A 28,000-nucleotide genomic window follows, 5' to 3' on the forward strand; every position below is an offset into this window, starting at 1 on the left:
AAGGAGAAAATAAAGCAAGAGAATGAGTTATCAATTAAAAAAGGTATTTTAACAATGAATATCTTTTTTTTTTGGATTACCAGAACATTGTTTTATGCTCTCGTTTTTCTGTTCATGTAGATATTTTCAGTTGATACATTAGCGCTGATTTTTGTCCAAATTAAGAAAATGGTTAATTGTGAATAGTTCCACTTTTTTTAAAGTGTGAGATCGACTTGAATTATTTTCAAAGAGTTATTAACACAATGTCATTTTTGCTTCTTGACACATTATTAACATAGAAATTTCGGTGATACATTAACGTCGATTTGGCCCAAATTATAAAACTTTTTGACAATTACAATAATGTCATTTAATTTAATTAATTAAAAAAATAAAAATAAATTCAGCATATTCTTCATCCTATTTTCCTCCCACCTCGCCTATCTCTCACTCCTATTTTTTTCTCTTCATTCATCTCTTTCATTTTCACTTGTCACAGCTCTCATCTCTTTAAGATTTAATTTAGAATAATAAGTAAACAACTCTACTTTTTGGTTTGTACATAACGAATTAGTGATATTATAAATTTTTTCCGATACTAAAAGTAAGACGTAATATGTTACTCTATATCAGTTTGGATCGAAAGCAGTTAGTATTGTTATCCTTATTTTGTAATTTGTGCAATTAGTTTGCTACTCTATATATGTTACTATAAAACATGGATTGATTAAAAAGTGAACTATTATGTTGTATTGGCTAATATAGATAATATTGGATTGGTGATCATTGAAAGTTTCTTAGATTCAAGATATTTTAAATAATCATGATGTAAGAAGGCTGAATTTTCAATTGCAAGTCAACATGAATCTTAATCTGCAACTGAAGATGCTAAAAGAAAAGGACAACTACTGAAAATTCACATGAAAGAAAGACAATGGTGTTTCTTTCCAGGGATAGCTTCTACCTCCTTTGGCCAGATATGATTGTATTCAGCTCCATAGCTGTCCATGTTACCTCTGCTAGCTCGTCTAACGAAGGACCGATCTCATCGCCAATCTTAATCAGCAATATCCGGCATTCTGGAAAGCAAAACGCACAGTTAAGTCGAAATAGATAGTTTTGTTTTTTTGTCTCTTGACTCTTTCCATATGTTTTCATGTGTGCTTGTATGGTATACGCCTCGCGGGGGCTATTGGAAAGCATATTAAAATTTTGCTCATTGCGAAAAGGCTGATATCAGCAAGAAAACAACTGACCTGGAATTGTACTGAAGTTGAGCAGAGAAAGCGCAGCGAGAGCCCTTTGCTCCACTAGCACCCCATGCTCGAGGTACTGCCTGAGTGGCGATATTAGAGCAGAGAAGGCGTAAAGTTGATGTCTCGTGTCGTGCAATGAGGCGAGTGAGAAGCTCAACCAAGCCACTGTTGTCAGACACACCCGCACCAAGTCTGGCTTCCCTAACCTCAGGCACTTGGAAATAGCATCCAAGAATGACTTCTTCCCATCCCCGAGCAGTGAAGCTGACAAACTCGTTAGCCATCTCTCCCTCGCAGCTTCTTCTTCCTCATATTCGGACGCAAAAGCCTTCAAAAACTTTGGCTTTGTTAGTGTATCATAACAAACTATGCTGAAAAATTCAGACTACACATTAGATTGAACATATAAAGATGGCATACCGTTGTAACTGTTGTACAATCGTCAGCATCATCCAAATCTGGACCATTGGGAAAACCGGCTAGTTTTAGAATCCAATCCTCGGTCATAAGTTTCCCAGATGAGGAGAAGAAGCCTCCGAGGATAAGGAGAGCTCTGCAACACTTGTTTTGGACTTTTTCATTGTCGGTTAAGCTGCTTACAAGGGCCGTGGTGAGGGCATCAACCGCATTCTGTCTATACGTGTTGCTGGCACATCTTCCTGACTGCAAGTCCGAGGCAAGGCCGTGTAGTTACTATATTTCTACAAGAACATAGTTTGAATACCTATCACTTACAACACCTACCAGAAGATCAATATGCAGAATCAGAACAGCGACTAACGGTGTCTCTTCCAGAGGGCAAGCCTGAAGATACATGTTTAAATGGCCTATTGCATTTCGTAACTCCTCATCACCGAGGCGTTCCAAAAAGCGTTTGGCTCTGGTCCTTCTGATATTCAATGATCAAAGATAGTGAAGATGCATTTAGTAACTATGGTTGCGAAAGAAGCGAACGAGTACCTGTTAAAACAAACTAGTTCAGCCAGAAGCAACACTGCATTTTTTCTAGATACCAGCTGTTCACTGTGAAGCATTTCTAGCAAGTTCGACTGATTTATGTCTCGAGCAATCCTATTCCTACAGTTCGCATCAGCTTCAACGCAACAGCACAGGAGTTCTGAGATAAATGTCTTCTCCTCAGCACTGGAAGACTGAAATCTTGTTAAGAGCAACCGCAGGCCACCCAACGATAAAACTCGTCTAGCATGTACTGTCCTCTGCTCCTCGCTGAAAACCGGGAGAAGTTTCCCTAAGATGGAAATAATCATGTTAGTATCATTTACTTCTACACCTCCACCATCACCTGATGTTACTTGTGAGAGTAGAGCCAAGATATGTTCGATATAATCTGTCTTCCATTTATCGATAATACGCTTCAGAATGAAATTCGTAGGTGGCACAGCCTGATATTGCAAAGTTTTTCTGGTAACTGGACACATGAAGCACCCTTGAGTACTAAACCAGTCTGCTATAACTTCTTGCTCGAAAGTTTCACCAGTCTCGAGAGTCACTGGATTTCTGAAAAGAAGCCCTGTCAAGGGGCATACGAAATCCTTAGGGATGCTACACCGAACATGTTTTCCGATGCAGGACTCATAGTTTTCCTGCAATTCTGCATTACTATCATTAGTAAATAAAAGTTTCAGGGGAAATAATGCAAATTGGAATCAATAAAAAAGTTTTTTATCAGCAACCTTGTATTGAAAGCTCCGGTTCTTTTATCTGCATGATCACTCGTTCATTTTCCTGCAAGCGGAACGATATATAAAATCAAGATATTGAGCTGATAATAGGTGTTTGTTTTGATCACTTACGGGGGGAGATTCCCGAACAGGGTCGACTCCTTTATCTGCTTGTACAATTGAGTCATGAGTGCACAAGATTAGTTGTCTGTCTTGTGGAGCAGGACCATTGGAGCTTCTGTCAAACTTTTCTTCTTCGTCGAAATCTGATTCAACTCCCGGCTTATCTGCATGCTTAAACACTTCATCATACAGTTCTTTACTGACCATTGGCTGAGGCGAGACGTGACTAGCAGGACTACTTGTATGGCCTAGCAAGCCTCCCCTTAGCATCGAGTGAACAGAGAAAGAAGGAATTCCAACGACAGGGACGGAAGGTTCTTTCTCCCCATTTATAATCCAATCTTTATAGTACATTGCAAATCGACACGTTCCTGAATCCAGACTTTCGTTATAAGCTTTGTCAAGCAGCTTCAGATTCATAAAACTCGGGGAGTCTACCACCGTGTGAGTTTCCTTCTCGTACCAGACCTTCAAATGTAAGAGATGAGGAAGAAATAGATGCCCCCACAAATCAGGCAGCAGCATTGTTCGCGCCTGGAATGGCGAGTCGCAGAATACTTGAAGAAGATGTTTTGCTGCAACCTTGTCCTTCTTCTGCAGCACATATATTACACTGAGATAAAGATGAGCACAAGCCGAGAACCTTAGATTCGGAACTCCATACGTGAATCCATCCTTCAGATCACTCGAATTTAGTCCCGTGATTACACTAAGCTGCAGTGAAGCCCTTTTCAATACCTTCAAGTTTGCACTCTCCTCCTCTGCACTTCTTTCAATGGTCTCGATAGCCTCTTCGAGATTTCCTACGACTTTGCTCTCAGTGCTCAGGCTTTCATCGGCTCCAATCAAGTTTAGGGAAGCAAAAGTATTATGACGAAGGGATGTCCTGAAATCCTCATCCTCAAGAAACCGCTTCGCGTGCCCACTGATGATTGAAATGATTGCTTTAACAGCAGCTTCATCAAGAGCAGGCGCAGCTTGAGCCTCATCAATCTTGTTCTGTCTCATGCTTCTACTTTCATCGAATTTGCTTCCACTTTCAACAACTTTGTTTGATCTTCCTTCAGCATGAGGATAAGTATGTTTAAAGGAGTTGTTCCTATCTTTCTGATTCTCCATCACTATATCATCCAAAGGAGCTGAATGATTCCCTTCATGTTTGACGCGGCCATGAACTTTATTCGAGTGCATATCTTTATGAAGCCTCTCCATTCCCTCCTCAACCACCTCATCACTTTGAATCACCTCAGTTATCTCTGAGGAAGAAGCAATGCTAAACCTCTTTGCATCCAGTAAATCTCCATGGCTTCTTCTTCCATCATTCACAACAATAGCTTTATCAGGTTCACTGCCCATTTTCCCTTTCCTGATAAGATTGTCCCTTGGCTTCCTCACTGAGAAGCTGCCACTTGTTGAAAATTCAGCGTTGGAATCGGTACGAGGTACATCAGATCTCGTCCTCTCAGTTCTTCTCACAGCCAGCAGAGGACCGGATGCACGCCTTTCCTGTTCCATGTAGCGAGGACCACTTCCTCGCTCGGAAGCAAAGGAAGCTCTGCCCTTCATTTTGTCCTTTCTCCTCTTAAAGCCTTCCTCAGCCAGAAGGTCCTCCAGTGACATTGCCATTTTACTTCTATCTTTTGACCTCACACTTGCCTGTTTTAACAAAGAAACATGATTATTAAGTAATTTTACCATCATCACCATGATTACTCCAATACTATCATGAATCAAATAGAATTAGCTCAAATAGTAGAAATTATCAATGGCCTTGGGACATCCTAAAGCTCCAATAATACTATTGTTATCTATCTAGGTTAATTCTCAAAAGTGAACTCCCTAAATGATTGTATCTAATGATACATAATACATAGATAAATAGAAATAATTGGTACAAAGAAGCTTATCATTCAACCTTTTACTGTTAGTTAATGGGGTGATGAGAATGGAATTTGTTATTCACAAAAATCACAGAATTTGAAACTCTGTATTCAGCATGATTAGTCTCAAAATTGAGACACAAACAATCATACAAGTACCTTCAATTAGTTTGTTGGTCATGAAAGTCAACCGGCTCTGTTTTGAGACAACCAAGACTACTAGAAGAAGTGATGATCAAGGTAGAAATTTGGAAATAGTAACATTGAAAACCAGATGAGAACAAGACAAGAGTGGCTGAAACAAAGGTGGAACATATAAAAGCCATTGAATAATACTCCATATAATACTAGTATTAATTAAACAAAGGGGAGGAAGTATAATAATAATTAAAAAAAGAAAGAAACAATGACAGATGAAGAATGGTCGCCGTTATTAGCATGAATGTGAGCATATGCAACAAGTTGAAGGCTTTGTAGTGACAAATGTGAGAAGCTAAGAAGATTTCAAACACAACATTGTACACTCAAAAGATTCTTCCAAGAGAATAAAATATTCTTAATTCTTTGCTATCTGCAGGCCATAATACTCTGCCGCCCTCTTCCTCCCTTCAAATATGTTGAACTATTTAATTCAAATCCAATTACAAACTTTTGCATATTATATGTATTTTATTTAAATTCTTTCTCATTTTTTGTTAGAAAAGATTGTAACAAAATAAAAATTAACAAACTGATTTCAAACGAATAAATTATGAGTTATGACTACTTATAGTTTTTTTTTTTCATCTTTTTCTTCTCTCTTGCGTTATGAATATTTTTTTGCTCTTCTTTCTTTTTTATTTTTATTTATTTTGAACTATTTACTTTTTTTATTTTTCACTTTCTCTTACGTTTTTAATATACATGGGGAGAAAATCTTGTTGAGCATATACTATAGATAACATAAGGAGAATTTTGTTAAGTTAGGTTGTAGATGAGTTGGCAATGATGTTAACATGTTTCATATTTAAAATCTTTATGCCCAATGACAATAGATTTGTTATATTTGTATAATTAGTGAATTGCTTGTCCATTTTGAATCATGTCGAAATCTTGTGGGGTTTGAGCTTTAAATTTATTTTGTGTGATTTATCTGTAGTTATGTTACTCCCCCCGTCCGCCATTAGGAGTTTCGGTCACTTTTGCACACTCATTTTATAAAAATAATAATAAATAGTTAAAGTGGAGAAATGGTAAAGTAAGAGAGAGAATAATGTTTTGAAAAGTCTTCTTAATATTATTCTCTCTCTTACCACCATTTCTCCATTTTAATTATTTATTATCATTTTTATAAAACGAGTGCGCAAAAGTGACCGGGACTCCTAGTGGCAGACGGAGGGAGTAATTGTTTCTAGCCCGTCTTAATCTACTTAGGCCTCGTTCGGTTGGTTAGATAAATAGTCTTGAGATTGTAGTATGGGATAGCTCAAGATGGGCTTTATCAAGATGCCACCATTGAGATGTGACTAGTCGGTTAATGTTGTAATTGATACAGCAATTAAGAGAGAGAAGAGAGGGGTGAGATTAAATTAATCAGAGGGTTAGTGGTGCGATAAGTTGTCTGCCATAAACACTTAAAATGGCACCATTGAGATGGGCTTGACACGGGCCTTGTGGGCTCAGATTAATTTGGATTGCAGCAACCGAGCATCAAATTAGTAAGTCGGCGAGACACAATTAATATAACCAACCGAACGCCTCCTTAGTGATCTTAGAAGATGCAGTTGGACAACTTTTATAGCCACTTTTATATATATAGGTATAGCCACTTATATATTCTCATAAAATTTCTTAACCAGCCAATTTGAGTTTTTAAGACTTTTATTTGGAAGCTAAATATTGAGAATATGATATCCTACACTTTTGGGTAAAATGGAAAAATATTGTTGAAAAGAGTCGGAGAATAAGGCTGTGAAAAGAAAGAAAAAGAAAGAAAACTGGTTGATTGACAAACTAAAATGCAAAATGAATATAATGAGTAGAAGAAGGATTAATTAGAAGTGTATATAGAAGAAAAAAAAAGGATATGAAAGAAAGGGACAAAAAATCAAAGAATTGTGAAGTGTGATGAAAACAAGACAAGTATATATGTGTATAAGGCTAAAAATTTAAGTATTTAAAAGGTGCTAAATGAAAGTACGGGTTTTACAATTTTTGCTATATTTGAGATTTTAATTACTATTAGGCCTGAAAATTTAATCTACAGGTTTCGGGTATTCCCGACCCGGCGACGGGTTTTGGGTACCCGAAATTATGGGTTCGGGTGCGGGTTTAGGTAGTTAATGTTAGAATTCTTTGGGTTTTGGGTACCCGACTAATACCTGATTAAACCCGATTAATTATTTATTTGTGATATATATTTTGGGTTATAAAGTTCTTAGTTTACTATTTGGATTATGTTTGGTTGCTTTGACATTTCATTATTCTATTATCTCGACTTTAATACTTCTTTACATTCATGTTCGGTTCATGTTGCATTATTTATGTTCTTACTTGTTATTTTTGAAAATATATAGTTAATTAGTTATGCTTTCTCCATTTTATTTACATGTTTTAATGTCTTAAAAAATTAATCTCTTTTATGTTTCAATTTATACCAAAAAAAAATTTATTTTAAAATTAAGTAGTGTCTATTTGTCTAATGTCTATTTTAATATAGGAGTAGAATTATAGTCAATAAATAGTAAGTATTGTGTTATTTTAATAATTTCTATTATCATCACAATTTAATTTATATAAAAGAATAAATTTCAAATTTAATAAAATTCCGGGTTTATGGGTACCCGATTAGTTGGGTTCGGGTACCCGCATCGGGTATTAGGGTACCCGAATTCACATACGGGTTGGGTATTAGCTAAGTTACTCATATTGCACCTAATTTGTGTACGATGTAAATTATGCGTGATATTTATGGTTTGATTTCACTCTCTGATTCTTTTTTACAATGCGTTTATGCTTGAATGGTAGTATGTGTACATATTATGATTAATCTTCTCCATTTGCAAATGTCACTTTATAACTTAGTTTATGGGTGAAAACGTGGAGAAGATGTTTAAGAATTCTTTGGGGTTTAACATAGAACTCTTAGACGGGTCGATGTATGTTTGATTTTAGAAGTCAGATTAGAACTTACCATTTTGTCTATAGGATAGTAATCAGATGACAACGAATTTAACCTTAGTGTTGAACAAGATTAAATTCAACTTTCTCTAATCATATTCATCCGTTGACATCAAATCTTGAAATCTAGTGATCCATATTTTAGTTTGTACATTAGATGTAGTTCTCAATTGATTACATCCCAGGGAACATAAGGCCTAAATTGTTTGTGATGGTTCAGTTTTTCCAGAAATGAATATACAAGCACTTGGTGATAACGATGTATTATTTCATGTACACACCTAAAATATGTGCAGTAATCAGGTGACTTGTAGCTAGCAGAATTCCGGTGCCTTGAAGGAAGACCGAGCGCACGACACTTTTTTTTTGCACAACTCAGTTTTGAACGCGAATGTGCACAAAAACTATGTCTCCGTAGCCGCGACTAATTCTCATCTTTTCATCACCATATCTGCAAGGCTCAACATAACATCAATTTTACCAACACAAATTCAATAGCCAAGAGTTACAGATTCGAGTCCACCCATCTTTAAAATTATTTGTTCATTAAATACAAAGAAATAAATAAATAACTAGAGTGAGGTTTCTTACAGAAGTTGAAGCGTGTACTTGGTTTCCAGTTCTGCCGGTATCCCATACGGACCAGCCACTATTGCTGCATCATCCATCACAACATCATACGTGTTGGAGCCCGATTTCCTTTGACCAGCCACAAAGTTAAGCATCAATTGAAGTCAGCTTCGGATTTATACTAAGCTAAACGATAAGAGAGTCCACAAAGAAGCTTACACATATTTTCCTGTCATTGAAAATCTGAGCCCAAACACAATATCAACCAGAAATTTCATCTGACCATTTGGCTTGACGATCTACATATGCATCGTATCACTCAGGAAGTAGTTCAAACGGCACACAATTCCCGTGAAGAATGAAAGCATGAACATTTTGAGATCATAGAAGGCACCTGCTTGCCCATCAAACCTTTTGAAGCATTCTCTATCCAACTCTCCGTTACTTCCTGCAATAAACATTGGTGAAAATTTGTTAGCTAAAATAAAACGGGTGAAAACTAATGAACAGACGACGAAAGCTAAGTTGTGGATAATATTTTGCGCTTAAACGCGCGAACTTTCTACTTTTGCACATGAGTTAATAATTTTTCCTCCAAATACACGAACTATCAAGTGTTAAAATTTTTTACACGGTTGTCAATTTTCAGCGAGTTAATGCCACCGTGACTGGCTAAAATGACAAATTAATATCATCATTTAGTACATGGTTGTTTAACCACCCCAACATTAATTTGGGAGGCAATTAACAACCATGTGAAAAATAAGAAGAATTGAAAATTTGTGTTTTTAGGTGCAAGTTAGCCTACATGTTACATGAGTATCTTCAAGGATAAGCATATTTATTTCAAAGTTACTAAAATGAAAACATGTTATATGCAAACTACCTGTGAACTCCATATCATTAGCCACTCGCCTTCAAGAAGTTCAAATTCACCTTTAGTTGTAGTTTGATTTGCAGCGACAAACTGATCAATAGCCTGCATTTGGAAAGTTTGGCGTAAGTCATTATAGATTGAATGTGAAAAAGGAGTAACCATACCTCTCTGACTTGTCGTCCCTTTGAAATGGCTAATAGCAATTTCTGTCTATGTTCGGTTTCTTTCTGCAGCACGAATGTTGTTCCCTGCACTACAGCATTGGAACTGATAGTCCTTAATCCCGAGCAGAGGACAGGTTCTGAAAAAACTATAGATGACAGATAAATATGGAGAATTCATGGCTAGTTTTACCTTATTCCCGCGGGATATACGAATATTTCCTGATTGGGACAAATAAGTGGTATCCAACCAGCCCTTAGCTTCGTCTCCAAGAAGTCTAAAAGGTACGGGATAAGGGACTTTGAAGGGAAGAAATTTCAAGGAAAAGGCAGCTCTGTCAAACTGAAAGAGCACCCGTTTCCCATCTTTGGCCGAGGCTACTGCCTAACGATAAGAGTCGTCATTGTCAAGTAACTATGTAATGTACTAACAATGTATACTAAATGATGTAGTTGGATTAGCTAGCCAAATTGTATCAGTAAAATTCAAGCCGGGATTAAACATATGATTGAATTAGATATACCTCTACTTTCAACTCTCCAACAGAATCAGAAAAATTTACAATATTGGAGACACGTGGATCATCAGTTCGAAGATATATCTCCTGAAACACAGTGAAGGAATCAACCCCCACAAATGTTCTCTGCAAATCACGAATGGTAGCATTTAGTTGAAAGAAAAAGAAAAAAGACAAATTTGTATCAAGGGTAGTGATAAAATACAAATTCTACATATTATACTAACTCCAAACTTCTCAACACATTGTTAAATTTAAAGATTTTGATGTTGACATTTTTTGTTGGGGTTGTTTTGTATCTGTTGACATTTTCTAACGATTCAGATCATAGTATAGTTTGAATTTGATTACAGTATCAAAAACTAAATGTGACCTGAATGGGAGAAGCTGTTGATGGTCTTGTTGTGAACATTAATTGCCAACGCCCTTCAATTAAGCTCGAGCCTGTCTGTTAAATTCACTAATTACACGAAATCAAAGTAATAAAGGAACAAAGTGTTGTGAAATGCGACTCACTGGATCAGGAATGCCCTTTTGATCTTCCAATTTCTGCACTGCCGTTTCAACTTCCTGCATCATTTATATGTTTAAGATGAAATTAACGACAGTTGAATTTCGATAGGATGTTTGAAGGAGATTATAGTAGTACTACTTTAAGTTGGGAGGAGGAGAGGGAGCGGCCGCGGCCTTGGATGCCGATCAAGGCATTAATAAGTTCATTTTCTTCATCTGTAAATGCTTTAGATTCCACTTGTTGCTGGGAACGAACAACAAGCCCACTTTTCCGGCAGAAGGGAAGCCGCGCCGCCGTGGGTCGCCTGAAGTAGGGGTGTCGCTGCTGGAATCGGAGGCATGGAATTGCAGCTTCCACACTTGCCATATGACCTGTTACGATTTCTCAAATGAGTGGCACACAATTTTGTTTGATGATGGATGGGGATTGGAACATGTGGTGTTGAGCTTTGTGGCCTCAAAGTGAAACGAACTGTGTAGTCGCGTTTATTGAGCGCGTTTTAGCTCCAACGGATACTAGAAATTGGTTGAGCTGGCTGACTCAATTGACGGCTGGGATTTATGGAATAATAAAGATGCATCTGGATCATAGATTTTGAGGCTCCAGCTGATTTTCTGTTATTCAAAATAAGGGCTGAAGAAAGGGGAAAGAGATAGAGAGTTCACGCGAATTTGATTAAGCTAAAACTGTTTTCAATTGCTGCGAAGAATAAGCTCGAGTTTGCTGATTTCATGCTCTAATTCCTCGTGTATTCCTTTTTGGTTTTCTTTTGTGTAATCTGTATATTCACTGAATCGGAAATAAGATTGTATGCTCGTTCTTCCGTGGATGTAGACTTACGTCGAACCACGAAAATCGTTTGTTTTCGTTTTCGTTGTGTTCTTGATCGTCAATCCAAAACTTATAATTGGCGCCGTCTATGGGAATCGAAGGATGGCGATGGAGGCCGAGAAGTTCAATGGAAGAAATGATCTTGGATTATGGAAAGTCAAAGATGTAGACTCTCCTCAAGAATCAAGGATTGGACGACGCTCTCTAGTTCGACGAGAAACCAAGCGCAAAGCAACTGGAAATCTTGAAGAAGGCACAGAGTATGATCTTTCTGAATCTCGACGATAAGGTGTTATTCTTGAGTAATCCTTCTTAGTCTTTATTGACTCGAAGCTCTTGAGTTTTTCTTTTCTTCTAGAATAAATTAATTGAATATTTCATTATGTATGAATCAATCTGTATTGATGCTTTATTACAATGTTTTTTATGAGATTACTCATAGGAGCCTCATAGTTTAGGTAGAGGCCAACTACTTCATGTCTGTGATTGATCATTTCTAGAGAAAGTTGTGGGCGTATGTTTTAAGAAATGACATGTAGAAGTTGAGAAGCACAAAGGTTCCACTCTAAAGTGTCTTAGAGAACAGACAACGGTCTTGAGTATTTGTCTGCTGAATTTGATCAGTTTTGCAAGGATAAAAGGATCAAACAGCACAAGACTCCCTAGGAATCCACAACAGAATGGAGTGATAGAAAGGATGAACTGAACAATCTTAGAACGGGTCAGGTGTATGCCGCTATCATCTGCTGTGCCTAAGAGGTTTTGGGGAGAGCAGTGTTGACTGCCTGAAAAAATGATCAACAAATGCCCATCACCTGCAATAGTTTTGCTATGCCTGATCAGAAATGGTATAGTTAGAAGCCAGATTCCAATAAGCTTAAGCCTTTTCGATGCAGAGCCTATGCACATGTAAGAAGAGGGAAGCGGGATATAAGAACTTTAAATGCATCTTTTTGGGATATCAAGATGGTGCTAAGGGTTATGGATTGTGGTTTCAGGAATCTCAGAAAATCATTGTTGGAAGAGATGTAGTTTTTGATGAATCTAAGATGCCTTATATTGAGACTATAAAAAGGCAGCACTAGAGGGGTCTCTCAACTGGAGGTGGAGGTGGAGCTGCCAGATAAAGATGGAAATGATCTCAGTCAAGACTCTTTAATGGATCAAACATTGGAGGTCAGCAAATGCCATCAGATGATTAGGAGAGTTAAGGTTCATATAAATTGGCCAGAGATAGGCCAAGAAGAGAAATTAAGCTGTAAAAAAATATTTAGATTATAAGATGATGTTTTATGCTTTGTGCGCAGTAGAGAATATTCTTGTTTGATGAACCAGTGACCTTCCAAGAGGTAATGGAAAGTGCTGAGAGGGTTGGATCAAAGCCATGAAAGATTGACTCTTTGCTCAAAAATGGCACTTGGGTCTTGGTTGACAAGATCAAGCCATCAAAAAGTAGTGGGGTGTAATGTTTTCAAGAAGAAAATTGAGGAGGCTGCTTAGATCAGATTCTCATTCTCAACGGTTTTTGCACAATGTAAGCCAAGAATTCTTGATACACATAGTCCTTAAAAGACCTGATTTTCTTCTTTATGAAGCTCAACTAGCTCATCTTATTACGATAGGGGAGAAAGTGAGGAGAAACTTGACGAGATTTGTGGTGATCACATGGGTGTTCGAGGTGCCGGTTTTGACGACAAGTTACACTGCAAACTTGGCATCCATGCTAACAGTAGAGCAACTGCAGTGTAATATTAACTACAATGATGACTTGATAAAGAATGGAGAGTTTGTTGGCTATCAAACGGGCTCCTTTGTTGGCGAATTCATGAAAAACAATGGCATTCTTGAATCCTCACACCTAAAAGACCATAGCACTCGGGATCAATTCCATGAAGCTCTCTCCAAAGGCAGCAAAAGGGAGGAATAGGTGCAATTGTTGATGAACTCCCATACATTAGGCTTCTTCTTTCCGAGCACTGCATCGAATACATCGTTCATTATTGGTCCATCATATCCAATTTCTGCCTTTGCTTTCGCATTATACATGCATTTCCAAAGGGATCGCCACTAGTTTATGATGTTTCACACGAGATCTTGAGGCTGAAAGAGGATAGTGATTTGATGGTGAGGCTTACAAAGAAATGGCTCAGAGATGAAGAAATTGCCCCAGTGCAATGCATCTCTGAGCACCTCTCAGAGCCTCAATATAGACAGTTTTAAGGGGCTCTTCGTCATTGTTGGGGTGTCATCAACGCTAGCTCAGGCTATATTCTTGTCCCAATTTTTGTTTGAGAATTGGTACTATGTTTTAGCATATACTGCTTCATAGAAGGAAAAGCTTCTCGGGCTAGAATTTTTACGAGGGAGAAAGATGAGTGTTGTCATAAAAGGAATCACAAAGTCTTGATTTGGAGAATGACAAGCATTGCTTGAAAATATTGAAGTTGAGCTACAATCATTTGCCAGTATATCTTAAACTGTGTTTTTTATATTGGAACGTGTGAGGAGGATAGCTTAATTCGAGTCTCGGCAGTAATCAAGCTATGGGTTTCGGAAGGATTTCTAAAGTCAATAAGGGGCAAGAGTTTGGAAACAGTTGGAAAAGAGTACTTGGATGAACTAGTTGATAGAAATCTAATTCTAGTTCACACTTTGGGATATATTGGAAACATGAAATACTTGAAAATGCATGATTTGTTGAGAGACCTTTTGCTTGAGAGAAGCTATAAAGGAGAGGTTTTATTATGTGGTGGGGGAACATAGTCTTCAAGGCATGTGTAGGTGTTGCCAACACCGTGCAGTTGTTCCCAGAAGCAGTTCAATGGAAAAAGTCCTTGATGGGATGAGATCTACACCGCATGCCCGTTCCTATGTAACTCATGATCATAAGAAAGTTCGAGGGTTGCCTGATTCGAAAGTGTTGAAGATATGGGAAGTAGTATCTCACTCTACTAAATCTTATGAGTATTGCCCAGGACAAAATGTTAAATTTGCGGCTTCTTAATGTTCGTTCTACCCAAGTTCCTCCAACTAAACCCATTTGGAGTCTACAAACATTAATTGCTAGTTTTTATAGGGGAACTGCTAAAATTTGGTCCATGCCTCAACTTAGGCATGTTGATGTCTTAGGAATTGCATCTCCAAGATTATCCAAGTGACAACATTGTGATCATAGAAAATCTACAAACCCTCAAATGTGCTGAGATGATGGTTCGTAGAATCCTTAATATCAAGAAATTAGGTCTGAATTATAGCCAAAAAGGTGACTATTGTCTCCACAACATTGAGCATCTGCCAAAGCTGGAATCTATTAGTTGTCGCATTTGGAGGGGAGGGGGTGATGCTTTGCGAAAACTTACCTCTCCGGACTCTCTTAAGAGTCTAACTCTTGAATTGTCTATAAATGGAAGAATGGAAGTGATAGGGACTCCGTGACACACGACGATCCCGACATCCGACAAGGCACGGTTGGGCAGGAGGAAAGCTCAGCGACCGGAAGAAGAGGGCGATCACGCAGCAGGCAATCTTTTGTCAGGCGAAAACAACCAAAACGATCAGCGAGAAGACCAACGCGCTTCACATACGAGTGACATGGAATTAAGCTTTTATTTATTTTTGTTGTTTTATTTATTTCCTTGTAACTTTTGTTTAAACAATTAATTATGTGGATATCTTGACCTCCAAGCAAGATATCGTCCGCTATCATTTTATTTTTATACTCGAGTTTTCTTGTCGGTTCTTTCCCGGGTTAGGATTAGGTCGAACCGTCTAGGGTTGAGGATTCTATAAATAATAGAATCCCATTAGAATATTGGTGTCGAGAAATAAAGAGCATTCTTGTTTCTCATCCTCTGTTCTCCATCCTAGCACCTCAACTAGGATTTGATTTCAATTCTTCACTGCAAACTCACACAAATATCACCTCAATTTACGTCAAATCCCTGCCATTCACCAGAATTCCTCCGCCACCCCTAATAGGCCGAACCAAGGCCTATCATCTGGTGCTTTCTTGACGACTCTTCCTATTGCTCATCATGCCTAACACCGTCGACAGCGAATCGGGGGAGCAGCCCCATGAATACACCACGCAAGAAATCGGCGAGATGTTATTCGAGATGCAACTTCGCCAAGGCAAGTATGAAAAGAAGATGATGACTCTCCGCTATGATCACGAGGACTTCACCTACAAACAAGCAATCATCAACAAAAACTTGGACGAAGATGATGACTCACCGCTATGATCACGAGGACTTCACCTACAAACAAGCAATCATCAACAAAAACTTGGACGAAACCCTAGCCAAAATCTCTGCCAAACTTGACGACCAGGGCAAGCGACCGACCGACCCGCAGGCAGGCATCTCTGCTTCGCGCGGTTGGGACTTTCCCCCCTCTCTTGTCACAAAGCCGATCGGCTTCGACCCGGAGACCCATCCTAAATTATCAACAGGTCCACCTCGCTTCAACGGAGAAGACGCTACCTGATGGATTCGAAGGATTCAGAAATACTATAACCACAGCTTCACACCCCTGAGGGACCGCCTATACCTCACGTCCTTCTTGATGGACGATGCCGCGGAGGAATGGTTCTCTTATTGGGAGGACAACACTGAGAATAAGACATGGGACTCTTTCTTATTGGCAGCGAAGAAATGCTTTGATCCAGACCTTTATGAGGACTATGTTGGCCGCCTCGCATCACTTCGCCAGACGACAACAGTGGAAGCCTACCAAACTCTGTTCGAATCGATGCTTCAGAAAGCTGCTCATGTGGGCGACTCCACGCTGACATCTCTCTTTATCGCGGGCTTGATACCCTCCATCAAGCAAGAACTCTTGACGAGACGTCCAGCCACTCTGCAGGACGCATTTGCTTTGGCACAACAGCTCGCGGCTTGCCAATCCACTGCTGGGAATATGCAGACATCTTTGACGAAATCTCCCTGGCAGCCCCGGCCCTACACCGCGTCGCCTACCCCGAATCGCGACCCGCAACCCAGCAAGTCCAAGCCCGGACAGCCACCTACCGACTATCCTGTTGTTTCGAATCTCTGCAGCTGAACGCGCTGAGCGCGCGAAACTGGGTCTCTGTTATTGGTGCCCTGAGAAATACTCTAGAGCGCACGTTTGTACCAAAAAGTTCTATGCTCTAATGGGCGACGATGACGATCACCTGGGGGACGAGAACCCTCCTGTGTTCGATGACGATGTGGACGCCTCGAATATGGTCATCACTGGTGCAGTCTCTTCGGTGCACGTTCTATGCCCAAAGATTAAACCGCGATCACTTAGTATGAAAGGCCGCATCAACTCTTCTCCGGTGTCCATCCTAATCGACGGAGGAAGCACCCATAATTTTATCAAGCCATCAGTAGCAGAACAGCTAAGTCTTCCCCTTAATTCTATTACCCTTTTTCGTGTGATTGTTGGTAATGGGGCAACACTTCAGTGTTCTTATGCATGTTTGGGTACCCCGATTAATATGCAGGGATACTACTTCGAGATCGACTTGTTTCTACTTCAGGTGGAAGGACCAGATGTGATCCTAGGGGTTCAATGGCTGCAGGAATTGGGTGACGTCACCAAGAATTACAGGAATCTCACCATGCGGTTTGATTGGAATAATGAGCCAGTATCCCTTCGTGGAGAAGGAGCGCCACCAACACCTATCTCCTACAACAACCTCTTCTCCTTGGTCACCAACGAACCCGATTCCGACTTGTTCGAATTGATCCAATTTCCCACCTGTGCCTACAGATCTCTCACCCATCCCTTCAGGGTCGGTTCCTTCCGTACCCTCCTTACCACCTAGTCCTCTTGAAATGGAGCAGCCCCTAGGAAGTGCGCCCCTATTTCCTCTATCTTCCAATCAAAAAAGATTTGACTCTGATCTTGTGGAGAAGAAGAAGAATCCTAGCAAGTAAACTACAAGGAATGCCAACCAACCCCAATTCCACCCAACAACGCATGTCATAATTATCAATAATGTCTCCAATCTAAAGCCGCAAGCAATGTACTACACAAAGAAGCTTGAAATAAAGCGCGGATATCAACATCAGGCGACAAGGCAATGGTGTAATACCATGACACCCATTTGAGCCATGCCTTCATCCAATTATGGACTAAGGTATGCGCAGACCGCTGAACCCGCCCTCGATGAAGCTTCTGCACCGAGTCTCGAGATCCGCACTATACTGGAGGAGTTCGATCAGGTCTTTGAGACTCCCACGACCTTGCCACCTGCTCGACAATGGGATCACCACATACACTTGCCTGCGACGTCAAAGCCTGTCAACGTGAGACCTTACCGTTACCCATATTTCCAGAAAGAGGAAATTGAGAAGCAAGTCCTGGACATGTTAAATCAAGGGCTAATCCGACACAGCACTAGCCCCTTTTCATCACCGGTATTACTAGTCTGAAAAAAAAGATGGGAGTTTCCGATTCTGCGTGGATTACAGAGCTCTTAATGCGGCAACCACTCCGGATCACTTTCCAATTCCGACAGCGGATGAGCTGTTTGACGAGCTTCATGCAGCCCGCATTTTCTCAAAGCTCGACCTTCGCTCCGGATACCACCAAATACGGATGTATATTGACGACATTCACAAAACAGCCTTCCGCACTCACGAGGGTCACTATGAGTTTCTGGTAATACCGTTCGGTCTCACCAATGCACGGTCCACCTTTCAAGCTGCCATGAACAACATATTCCAGCCTTTTCTGCGAAGGTTCGTCATTGTATTTTTTGACGATATTCTGATCTACAGTCAATCCGAGGCGGACCACTTGCTCCACCTACGTCAGGTTCTGCGCATCTTGGGGGAACACCATTTCTTTCTCAAACGCTCAAAATGCGCATTCGGCGTTTCAACGATCGATTACTTGGGTCACATCATTACAGCAGGGCAATTACATGCGGATCCTTCCAAAATATCAGCAATGACAGCTTGGCCTACCCCTACATCAGTCAAGCAGTTGAGAGGCTTTCTGGGCCTCACCGGGTACTACCGAAGGTTTGTCAAACACTATTCCATCATTGCAGCGCCACTCACCGAACTGTTAAAAAAGGACGCATTCCTTTGGACTGACGTGGCAGAGCAGAGTTTCACCGATCTCAAGGCAGCAATGTGTGCAGCTCCAGTTCTCCGTCTTCCCGATTTTGAGGTACCTTTTGTTGTGGAAACCGATGCATCTGATCTGGGTATTGGGGCTGTCTTATTACAGGAAGGGCATCCGATTGCGTATTTCAGCAAGAAGTTAGGCCCGCGCCGCCGGTTGGCATCCACCTATCATAAGGAACTCTACGCCATTGTCGAAGCCGTTCAGAAGTGGCGACAATATCTTTTGGGTCGCGAATTTATCATTCGCAGTGATCAGCGCAGTTTGAAGGATTTACTATCTCAAGTAGTGCAGACACCAGACCAACAATTCTATCTACGGAAGCTGATGGGTTTCAAGTTTGTGATTGAGTATAAATCTGGCGCTTCCAATCGGGTCGCAGATGCTCTTTCCCGCATGCCGGAGGAGGTTCAGGACGACACACCTGCGGTTCTAGCTTTATTTGCAAGACCCGCAGCGGTTATTATGGACTTGATCCGCGAGGAAAACACACGATTACCCGATTTGGTGGCGCTGCACCAGGCTGTCGCTACCGGCTCCGGGCCAGCACATGTCGCGGTTCGTGACGGGCTGCTTTACTTCAAGCGACGCCTCTTCATCAGTCGGGATTCTGCAGCAATTCCAGGAATCTTGAGTGAGTGCCACACGTCCCCGATGGCCGGTCATCCGGGCGAGAAGCAGACATTTACAAGGGTGGCAAGTTCCTTCTATTGGCTGGGTATGCGCACCGACATCCGACGTTTTGTCGCCGGTTGTGTTTCCTGCCAGGCAACGAAGTATGTTCGAGACAAGACAAATGGTTTAATCCAACCGCTCCCAATCCCGAATTGTGTTTGGGAAGCAGCTTCAATGGATTTCATCGTCGGCCTTCCCCAATCACAAGGATATACTGCTATTATGGTCGTGGTTGATCGTTTGTCTAAGTATGCTCATTTTGGAGCTTTAAGGGCGGGATTCGATGCACCGCGTGTGGCGCGATTGTTCGTGGATACTGTGGTCAAACTTCATGGCTTTCCTAAGAAGTTATTGGCTGATCGTGATGCAATTTTTATGAGCGATGTTTGGAAGGAATTGACGACTCTTAGTGGCACTAAGTTGCAGTTTACGACGGCATATCATCCCCAAACGGATGGCCAGTCTGAAGTTACAACCCGGGCACTGGAGCAGTATTTGCGAGCATATACTTTTGAGTGCCCGCATCGTTGGTCGCAGATGTTGCCATGGGCGGAACTCGCCCTAAATTGTTCAACAAATGTCAGTATAGGGATGTCGCCATACCAGGCCCTTTACGGCCGTGAGCCGCCTAATTTATTCGACACATATGCCCGCCCCTCGCATAATGTGTCGGTCATGGAACTGCTAAAGGAGCGTGAGGACTTGCTTCGGCTGTTACGAGCTCGTATTGGGCAGGCCCAACTGGCAATGGCAAATCAAGCAAATCGCCATAGGAAGAATGTGGAATTCGAAGTGGGAGACCGAGTCTGGCTTCGCCTGCAGCCATATCGACATATTTCTGTCGGGAAACCATTGTCCGCCAAACTAGGGAGACGGTTCTATGGCCCTTACAAGATTATTGAGCGGATTGGCAAGGTGGCGTACCGTCTTCAGCTCCCGACGGATAGTCGAATTCATGATGTGTTTCACGTCTCGTTGTTAAAGCCTTCTGTGGAACAATCGTCGTTGGTCGTTTCTCCGTCGACACTTGTAAGTTCTCCGCAGGGTCGCCCACTTGACACACCACTCCACGCGTCGGATCAGCGCACGGTTTTGGTTAAGGGTGTACCGCAGGAGCAATGGCTTGTTCATTGAGCATCAGGCGTTTCTGCTTCACCCTCTTGGGAGTCCGTTGAGTTGTTGCTATAGAATTTTCCAAACCTGCGCCTTGGGGACAAGGCAATTTCCGTCAGGGAGGGAGTTGATAGGGACTCCGTGACACACGACGATCCCGACATCCGACAAGGCACGGTTGGGCAGGAGGAAAGCTCAGCGACCGGAAGAAGAGGGCGATCACGCAGCAAGCAATCTTTTGTCAGGCGAAAACAACCAAAACGATCAGCGAGAAGACCAGCGCGCTTCACAGACGAGTGACATGGAATTAAGCTTTTATTTATTTTTGCTGTTTTATTTATTTCCTTGTAACTTTTGTTTAAACAATTAATTATGTCGATATCTTGACCTCCAAGCAAGATATCGTCCGCTATCTTTTTATTTTTATACTCGGGTTTTCTTGTCGGTTCTTTCCCGGGTTAGGATTAGGTCGAACCGTCTAGGGTTGAGGATTCTATAAATAATAGAATCCCATTAGAATATTGGCGTCGAGAAATAAAGAGCATTCTTGTTTCTCATCCTCGGTTCTCCATCCTAGCACCTCAACTAGGATTTGATTTCAATTCTTCACTGCAAACTCACACAAATATCACCTCAATTTACGTCAAATCCTTGCCATTCACCAGAATTCCTCCGCCACCCCCAATAGGCCGAACCAAGGCCTATCAGGAAGACATAATGGAAAAGGTAAGCAGAGAGACGGTTGAACAGTTCCCTAGTCTCAAATTTTTGTCACTAACCCAAAATAAATTGAAATGTTGGACGATGGAAAGCTCCTCCCACTTCTAATGTCTCGAGTACCTTCATCTTAATTATTTGGGGCATTTGAAGGAGATCTCTGCAGAACTTGGTGAAATTTCGACACTGAAATATGTGCTGTTGGATTACTGCAGTGAATTAGCAGTGAAGAGTGCGAAGAGAATGGAACAAGAGAAATTACAATGTGTAGTAATACTATCCTTTAAAGTGGGAAATTTGGCTCAGAAAGGAGAATGAAGAACTGCAGAGCTTGGCAAATCCCAACTTTCAAGTTACTTTTAGATTCTTTCGTCAACTTGATGAATTTGATGCGTTCCTTTCGAGCGGCTATAATTGCTTGCTTTGATCACTTATCCAGAATAACTGTCACATGTAAAGATTTTAAGTTTCGTGTAAAGAAACTGCAGTGACAAACATCACTCCTTGAGTCTCTGAAATTGGCTTGGTCATGGTGTTGTAATCGCAGTTGGAGGTGAAATATTCGATTCCCATAGAACATACAAGAACTATTTTTTTTGCTAAAACAAGTGTTATAACCTAGATAACAACCTAAAACTAAATACTTGTATTTCTATAGAATGTGAACGTACATATAGTCATGAATTAGTCTCCTGTGGAGTTTGGAGTTTGGAGTTTGGATATCAGGACTCTGTGTGTCCGTTGATGACAACGACTCAACTTTCTCCTTTGAAAAAAATCTTAGCAAGCCAGAGAAGCTTTTCCTTCCTTGAAGCAGTAGGTTCTAATGAACACCAGCAATGAGGAAGATCCCCTTAAAACTGTCAAGATCGAAAACTGGACGGCAAGCCAACTTTGCTTTTTTCTGTTTAATGGATTTTAACTATTTAAAACACAAGTGGATGCTACTTTTTATACATCTCTTAAGGCAGTGGGTCAGTTATTAATGTTGGGCTAGCTAGCCAATGTTGACTCAGTCTCTCTAGCCATATTCCCTCTGTAACTGTAAAACATTTCCTGACGAAAGAAACAGAAGCAAAAATATCAATGGCGGCTTATGCAGCTCTGGTCTCTCTTATGCAGATTTTCCATCAGATCAAGCATCATCCTTCCCCTCCAATTTCAATGGACAAAACACAAGTTGAGTCTATCACTGAAATTGTTGTGTTCTTGCAGGAATTTCTTGAAGGCTATAAGTCTCCTTTTGCTGACAGCGATGAAGCTGATTCGTTGGAGATGCGCATCACTGATGCTGTTTATGCGGCTGAAGATGCCATCGAATCTAACATCATCGATCAAATTCTTCTTGCTGCCTCTGCAGTTAAAAGAGATCGTTTCTTCCTAGCCTCTCGTGCAATTGGGCACGAAATTGATGGTCTAAAAATCAGACCAGCAGACTTGTACGAGAGTCTGATGAAGGTGATAGAAGATTTGGGTTTGATCAAGAAAAAAGTGATGGAGATGGTTGCAGTTAAAGATCAGCTGCAGAGACAAGTCTCATCTTCTGCTAGTTCCTCAAACAATTCTTCGTCATCTTCTCTCTTTAGGTTGAACAGCACAACCATGGTGGGCTGTGATGATCTGATGCTACAACTCATGGATAAGCTTACTGATGGACAACGCGGTCGCCAAGTCATCACAATCGTAGGCATGGGAGGAATTGGTAAGACTACTCTTGTCAGAAATGTTTATGAGAAACCATTTATTTCTCATCATTTTGATATTTGTGTTTGGATTACAATTTCTCAACAATATAACACAAAAGAACTTCTTTGTGAAATTCTATCTCAAGTTGATAAAGTAGTGAATGAAAGGTCGAGTAAAATGAGAGAAGATGAAGTAGGAGTAGCACTCCACAAATGTTTATCATATAGAAGGTTTTTGATTGTGTTGGATGATATGTAGAGTATTGAGGCATGGGAGAAGCTACAATGCTATTTTCCTGACAATAATAATGGTAGTCGGATAATGGTGACAACTAGGCTATCAAATTTGGGATCTCAATTGGATAACTATGATGGCCTTAAAATGAAATTTCTGGATGAGGGAAGTAGTTGGAATTTGTTTTGTAAAATCGAGGGGAAAAGTTGTCCTTCTGGATTAGAGAAAATTGGAAAAAATATTGTGTACAGTTGCAGAGGACTTCCCTTATCAATTGTTGTGATGGGAGGTCTTTTGGGAAAGCAGGAACAAACAAAAAAATGTTGGGAATCTATTAAAGGAAATATAAATTCACTCGTGAATTTGGAGGATGATAACCGTTGCTTAAAAATATTGAAATTGAGCTGCAACCATTTGCCGGTTTATCTTAAGCTGTGTTTTCTGTATATGGGAGCGTATGAGGAGGATTATAGAATTCGAATATCAAGAATCATCAAGCTATGGGTTTCTGAGGGATTTCTAAAACCAACAAGGGGCAAAAGTTTGGAAACAATTGCAAAAGATTACTTAGATGAACTAGTTGAGAGAAATCTAATTCTTGTTCACGATTTGGGGAAAACTGGAAACATGAAGAGCTTGAAAATGCATGATTTATTGAGAGACCTTTGCTTGAGAGAAGCTGAAAAGGAGAGGTTTTATCATGTGGTAGGAAAACATAGACCTCAAGGCATCTGTAGCCAACGCCGTGTAATTATTTCGAGAAGCGCTTCAGAAGAGATAGTAGTTCATGCCATGAAATCTTCACCACATGCCCGTTCCTATATAAGTGATCATCAAAGAGTTCAACTGTTCCCTAATTTAAAATTATTGAGGATATTGAAAGCAGCTCCCATTATAGAACATAAGTATTCCCCAGCAAAGATGTTAAATTTGCGGCTTCTTGATGTTATTCATCTTCCTTCTTCTATCAATCTCATGTGGAGTCTACAGACATTAATTGTTCCTCATTCTAATGAAGTAGTTGATATTTGGAACATGCCTCAACTTAGGCATGTTTGTTTTTGGATACTTGGAGGGTTGCATCTCCCAGATCCTCCAAGTGACAACATTGTCATCATGGAGAATCTACAAACCCTCAAAGGAGTAATGAACTTCAAATGTGATGAGACAATGGTCAGTAGAATCCCCAATATCAAGAAATTGGGACTCATTTATGACAGAGTTCAGTCTTGTGCTCATGACTATTGTGTCCACAATATCGAACGTCTGCAAAAGCTGGAATCTCTTAGATGCAATGGTGTCCAAGTGGTGAATTTTTGCGAAAGCTTACCTTTCCACACTCTCTTAAGTGTCTGACTCTTAAAATAGTTGGTTGTAGAATGGAAGACATATTGGAAAGGGTAAGTACATTACCCGTTCTTCAAAAGTTCAAGTTGAATGGCGGAATTTTCACAACAGGCAAATGGGAAACAGTTGAAGGCTAGTTCCTCAGTCTCAAATATTTGTCACTTGAAAATTGTCATCAGTTGGAATGCTGGATGATCGAGAGCTCCTCCCACTTCCCATGCCTCGAGCACCTTCATCTTATGTACTTACAAGATTTGAAGGATATCCCTGCAGAACTTGGAGAAATTCCGACACTAAAATATGTGAATTTGGATGAGTGCAACGAGTCAGTGGTGAAGAGTGCGAAGAGAATGGTAGAGGAACAAGAGGAATTGCAAGGAGAAGAACAACTATCCTTTAAAGTTACAGTTAGGCTCTTGGAGGATAACAAAGAGCTGCAGAGCTTGGCAAATCCGAACTTTAAAGTTATTGCTCCTAAAAAGTAGGACTCCTCCAGTGATGATATCTATTTTGATAAATGTTTGTCAAGTTACTAGGGTGGCCGTGGTTTTTTTTTCTCGAAATGCAAGTATGCTTCAAATCTTGTGTTACACAGGTGTGGATCGGGACTCAAACGCCCGTTATCGCCATTGTTTATTAAGATGGATCCTCTATTGTATCTGTGCATTATTGTGATCCATAATAACTGTCACATGTATAGGAAATTCTTAATTGTAGTGTATGCATATGAAATCTAACTATTCTTGTGATATCTAAGTTTCATTCAAGCAACTCGTATACATATTTTGAAGTTGCATATTGCGTGAAATAGCGAAATGGTGTAAGTATCATTGTCACTTGTCAGGGATTTCAGATCGGATTTTGAATCCGAACCGGTTCCTAAATACGAATCTTGAGAAAATATATTTTTTGTAACATAGTAGTTTAGCACCAACTGCATTGAATCTAAACATAACCTTCCAAAAATCATTAATTCAATAATTGGTCAGAGCTGTCACGTATGCTTTTTTTCAATGCAGATTTCAGAATGCTATTTGCATATGTTGATGATCAATTGATCATGATCATTTGTGTTGATCTATCACACGGTTACATTGCAACTACAGCAAAAGGCCGATGTGGGAATCATTCTTGATCTTAACCAAACTGATGGAATAATTATGAAGGAAGACTTGCTTTTCTATGGCTACTTTTTTCTTTTTCTTGATTCTTGTTTTAAAGCCAATTCTTTATTATTACTAGATGTTTTGTTGCAGCCATTGATCTGTTGAAGAAGGCTCAAGTGATGGAGAGGACAGAACTAATTCTTAACGTAGAACTAAAAAATAGTTCATTATCTTATTTATTTTAAAATTATTTTAGTTCAATCTTTCCGCAATGAATCAAATAATGAAATTCTTATAAAATAAGGTATATTATTTGCTTAATTTATTTTACCCACCCACAATATTAGAAAAAATTCTAATAGATGACTGAGATTTGGTTTCTAGTTCGGTCTTTAAATTTAGTTCAACATTAAATACAATCTGGCTTGGTGACAGTGTAACACTTCTTTCTGCAGATAGTAAGTCCGAAATTGTACTCTCTTCATCCCGTCTAAGATGACACATTTCTTAATTAATATAATTAATTTGATACAGAAAAAGTAAGTGCAAGTATTAAATGAAGAGTGAAAGAGAGTAGAATATTTAATTGGATAGAATAAAAAGCGGTTGAGTGTATTAATTGGAGAGAAAAAGTTACCAAAAATAGAAATGTATCATCTGGGTTGGAACACTAGAAAGAAAAGTGTGTCATCGTAGTTGGGACGGAGTGAGTCGTTTAATTATGTAATACTTCCTCCGTCCCATAGAAATAGGCTATTTAGGTTGACGCGAGTTTTAATGTGTAATTGATAAAGTAAGAGAAAATAACAAAAAAAGTAGTTGAAATTATGTAGTGGATGGTGTGGCTCATAAATATTAAACTAAAAGAAATGAGAAAAAGATTATCATAAATAAATATGGACTATTTTATGAGACGGACGAAAAAAAAAATCCTACTTCTATGGGACAAAGGGAGTAATAAAGGCTTCGTAACATGTTTTGAGACTGGGTTATGTATATATTTATCTTTTTAGATTTACCGGCCCAATATGGTTTACTTTAAATGTTTTTAATTTTATCCAGGAATGCATCCGTTTGGTACACAGAATTGAAATCGAATTGAAATTCAAATTTTATGGAATTCAATTGGAAGTAATTGAATTCTAATTCAATTTCAAATCCTATGTTTGATAAAATGAGTAATTGATATAGAATTGAATTTGAAGAATTTGTACACATACACAAAATACACACTCACACACACTTTACACAAAATACACATACTATACACACAGGCAAACAAAATACTCACTTCTCACACTGCACACTCTACGCACATCATACTCAACATACACACACTACACACATAACAAACACCATACACAAAATACACACAATCCACGCAATACGCACTATACACAAACTATACATAAACACACTACACACATTATACACAAATTACACACACTACACACAATATACACACACTATACACAAAATACACCTTGTGCACGCATTATAAAAAAATACACTCCACACATTGCACACACTACACACGATATACCCAAAATAAACACTACGTACACTATATAAAAAGTACACATATTAGTACACACAAAATACACACACTAGACACAAAATACACACATTGCACACAAACTATTCACAAACTAAAATTTCAAATTTGGCTTAGTTTTACGATTTGGTTCGGCTTAAACTTTTTGAAAATTTAAAATTTTCGATGTGGTTCACTTTGGATTGAAAAAAAACTAAAAACTGAAAAATAAATCCAAAAATTGAAATGTGTGAAATGTGTAGTGTGTGAAGTGTGTGTAACGTGTAGTGTGTGAAGTGTGTGAAATTCATGTAGTGTGTGTAGTGTGTGAAATGTATGAAGTGTGTGAAGTGCGTGTAGTGTGTGAAACGTGTGAAATTTTTGTGGTATGTGAAATGTGTGAAATTTGTGTAGTGTGTGTAGTGTGCCAAATGTGTGTACTGTGAGTAATGCGTGTAGTGTGTGTAGTTTGTGAAATTTGTATAGTGTGCAAAATGTGTGTAGTGTGTGTGAAATCTGAGTAGTGTGTGAAGTAGTGAAAATATGTATTTATAACTATTTAGAATTCCAATTTTCTACCTTTGATATGCAATTCAAATTGTGGAATTGAAAGAATTCAATTCCAAATCCAAATATTTTTATGGTACCAAACATTGGATATGAAATTGAAGCATTCAATTCAATTCCAATTCCAATTCCAATTCCACACATCTAATTCCATGTTCCCAAACATATCCTTAGAAGTTTTCAAAAAATAAAATAAAATAAAATACAATGCATAACAAAATTCTCACGTACTTAGCAAATCAATTGCAATTTGCAAATGATTGTAGCGTAATGCATACAACACAGCGTCAAAAAAATTTACAATTTCACGAAAATTGTATGCTAAAAATTACCGTAAAGGCATGTG

At 39.5% G+C, this 28,000-nt stretch overlaps 2 protein-coding genes and 1 pseudogene across 2 annotated transcripts; 1 reads left to right on the forward strand and 2 right to left on the reverse strand.

Moving 5' to 3' along the window:
• Window positions 1–762: 762 nt before the first annotated feature.
• LOC125216119 (putative E3 ubiquitin-protein ligase LIN-1) lies at window positions 763–5,223 on the reverse strand. The gene is made up of 8 exons (XM_048117764.2): window positions 5,083–5,223; window positions 3,053–4,699; window positions 2,933–2,984; window positions 2,199–2,850; window positions 1,983–2,127; window positions 1,659–1,901; window positions 1,239–1,566; window positions 763–1,061 (listed from the first exon to the last, which is right to left on the reverse strand). Exons 2-8 carry the CDS (start codon window positions 4,667–4,669, stop codon window positions 943–945), a joined length of 3,156 nt encoding a protein of 1,051 aa, XP_047973721.1. The 5' UTR covers window positions 4,670–4,699; window positions 5,083–5,223; the 3' UTR covers window positions 763–942.
• Window positions 5,224–8,188: 2,965 nt separating this feature from the next.
• LOC125210462 (Plastid-lipid associated protein PAP / fibrillin family protein) lies at window positions 8,189–11,183 on the reverse strand. The gene is made up of 11 exons (XM_048110017.2): window positions 10,861–11,183; window positions 10,725–10,778; window positions 10,582–10,656; window positions 10,215–10,334; window positions 9,884–10,075; window positions 9,694–9,777; window positions 9,539–9,631; window positions 9,047–9,100; window positions 8,872–8,951; window positions 8,674–8,781; window positions 8,189–8,533 (listed from the first exon to the last, which is right to left on the reverse strand). The coding sequence occupies exons 1-11, from the start codon at window positions 11,086–11,088 to the stop codon at window positions 8,458–8,460; spliced, it is 1,164 nt and encodes a 387-aa protein (XP_047965974.1). The 5' UTR covers window positions 11,089–11,183; the 3' UTR covers window positions 8,189–8,457.
• Window positions 11,184–22,181: 10,998 nt separating this feature from the next.
• LOC125197042 (putative late blight resistance protein homolog R1A-10) lies at window positions 22,182–25,198 on the forward strand (annotated as a pseudogene).
• The last annotated feature ends 2,802 nt before the right edge of the window (window positions 25,199–28,000 follow it).

This window comes from Salvia hispanica, chromosome 2 (assembly GCF_029641045.1).
Source record: "Salvia hispanica isolate PSC_SH4W2 chromosome 2, Shi_PSC_v1, whole genome shotgun sequence".
In the NCBI taxonomy this organism is placed as follows: domain Eukaryota; kingdom Viridiplantae; phylum Streptophyta; class Magnoliopsida; order Lamiales; family Lamiaceae; genus Salvia; species Salvia hispanica.

Bases quoted from the DNA above. Each gene is read 5' to 3' on its own strand.
- LOC125216119 (XM_048117764.2), bottom strand. From the start codon at position 4,669: ATGGCAATGTCACTGGAGGACCTTCTGGCTGAGGAAGGCTTTAAGAGG. The intron at 2,985-3,052 runs GTAAGTGATCAA...TTCCGCTTGCAG, and splicing joins CTGTTCGGGAATCTCCCCCC to GAAAATGAACGAGTGATCAT. The intron at 2,851-2,932 runs GTTGCTGATAAA...ATAGTAATGCAG, and splicing joins ACCGGAGCTTTCAATACAAG to AATTGCAGGAAAACTATGAG.
- LOC125210462 (XM_048110017.2), bottom strand. From the start codon at position 11,088: ATGGCAAGTGTGGAAGCTGCAATTCCATGCCTCCGATTCCAGCAGCGA. The intron at 9,778-9,883 runs GTAAAACTAGCC...GCTGTAGTGCAG, and splicing joins GTATATCCCGCGGGAATAAG to GGAACAACATTCGTGCTGCA. The intron at 9,632-9,693 runs GTATGGTTACTC...TTCCAAATGCAG, and splicing joins AGGGACGACAAGTCAGAGAG to GCTATTGATCAGTTTGTCGC.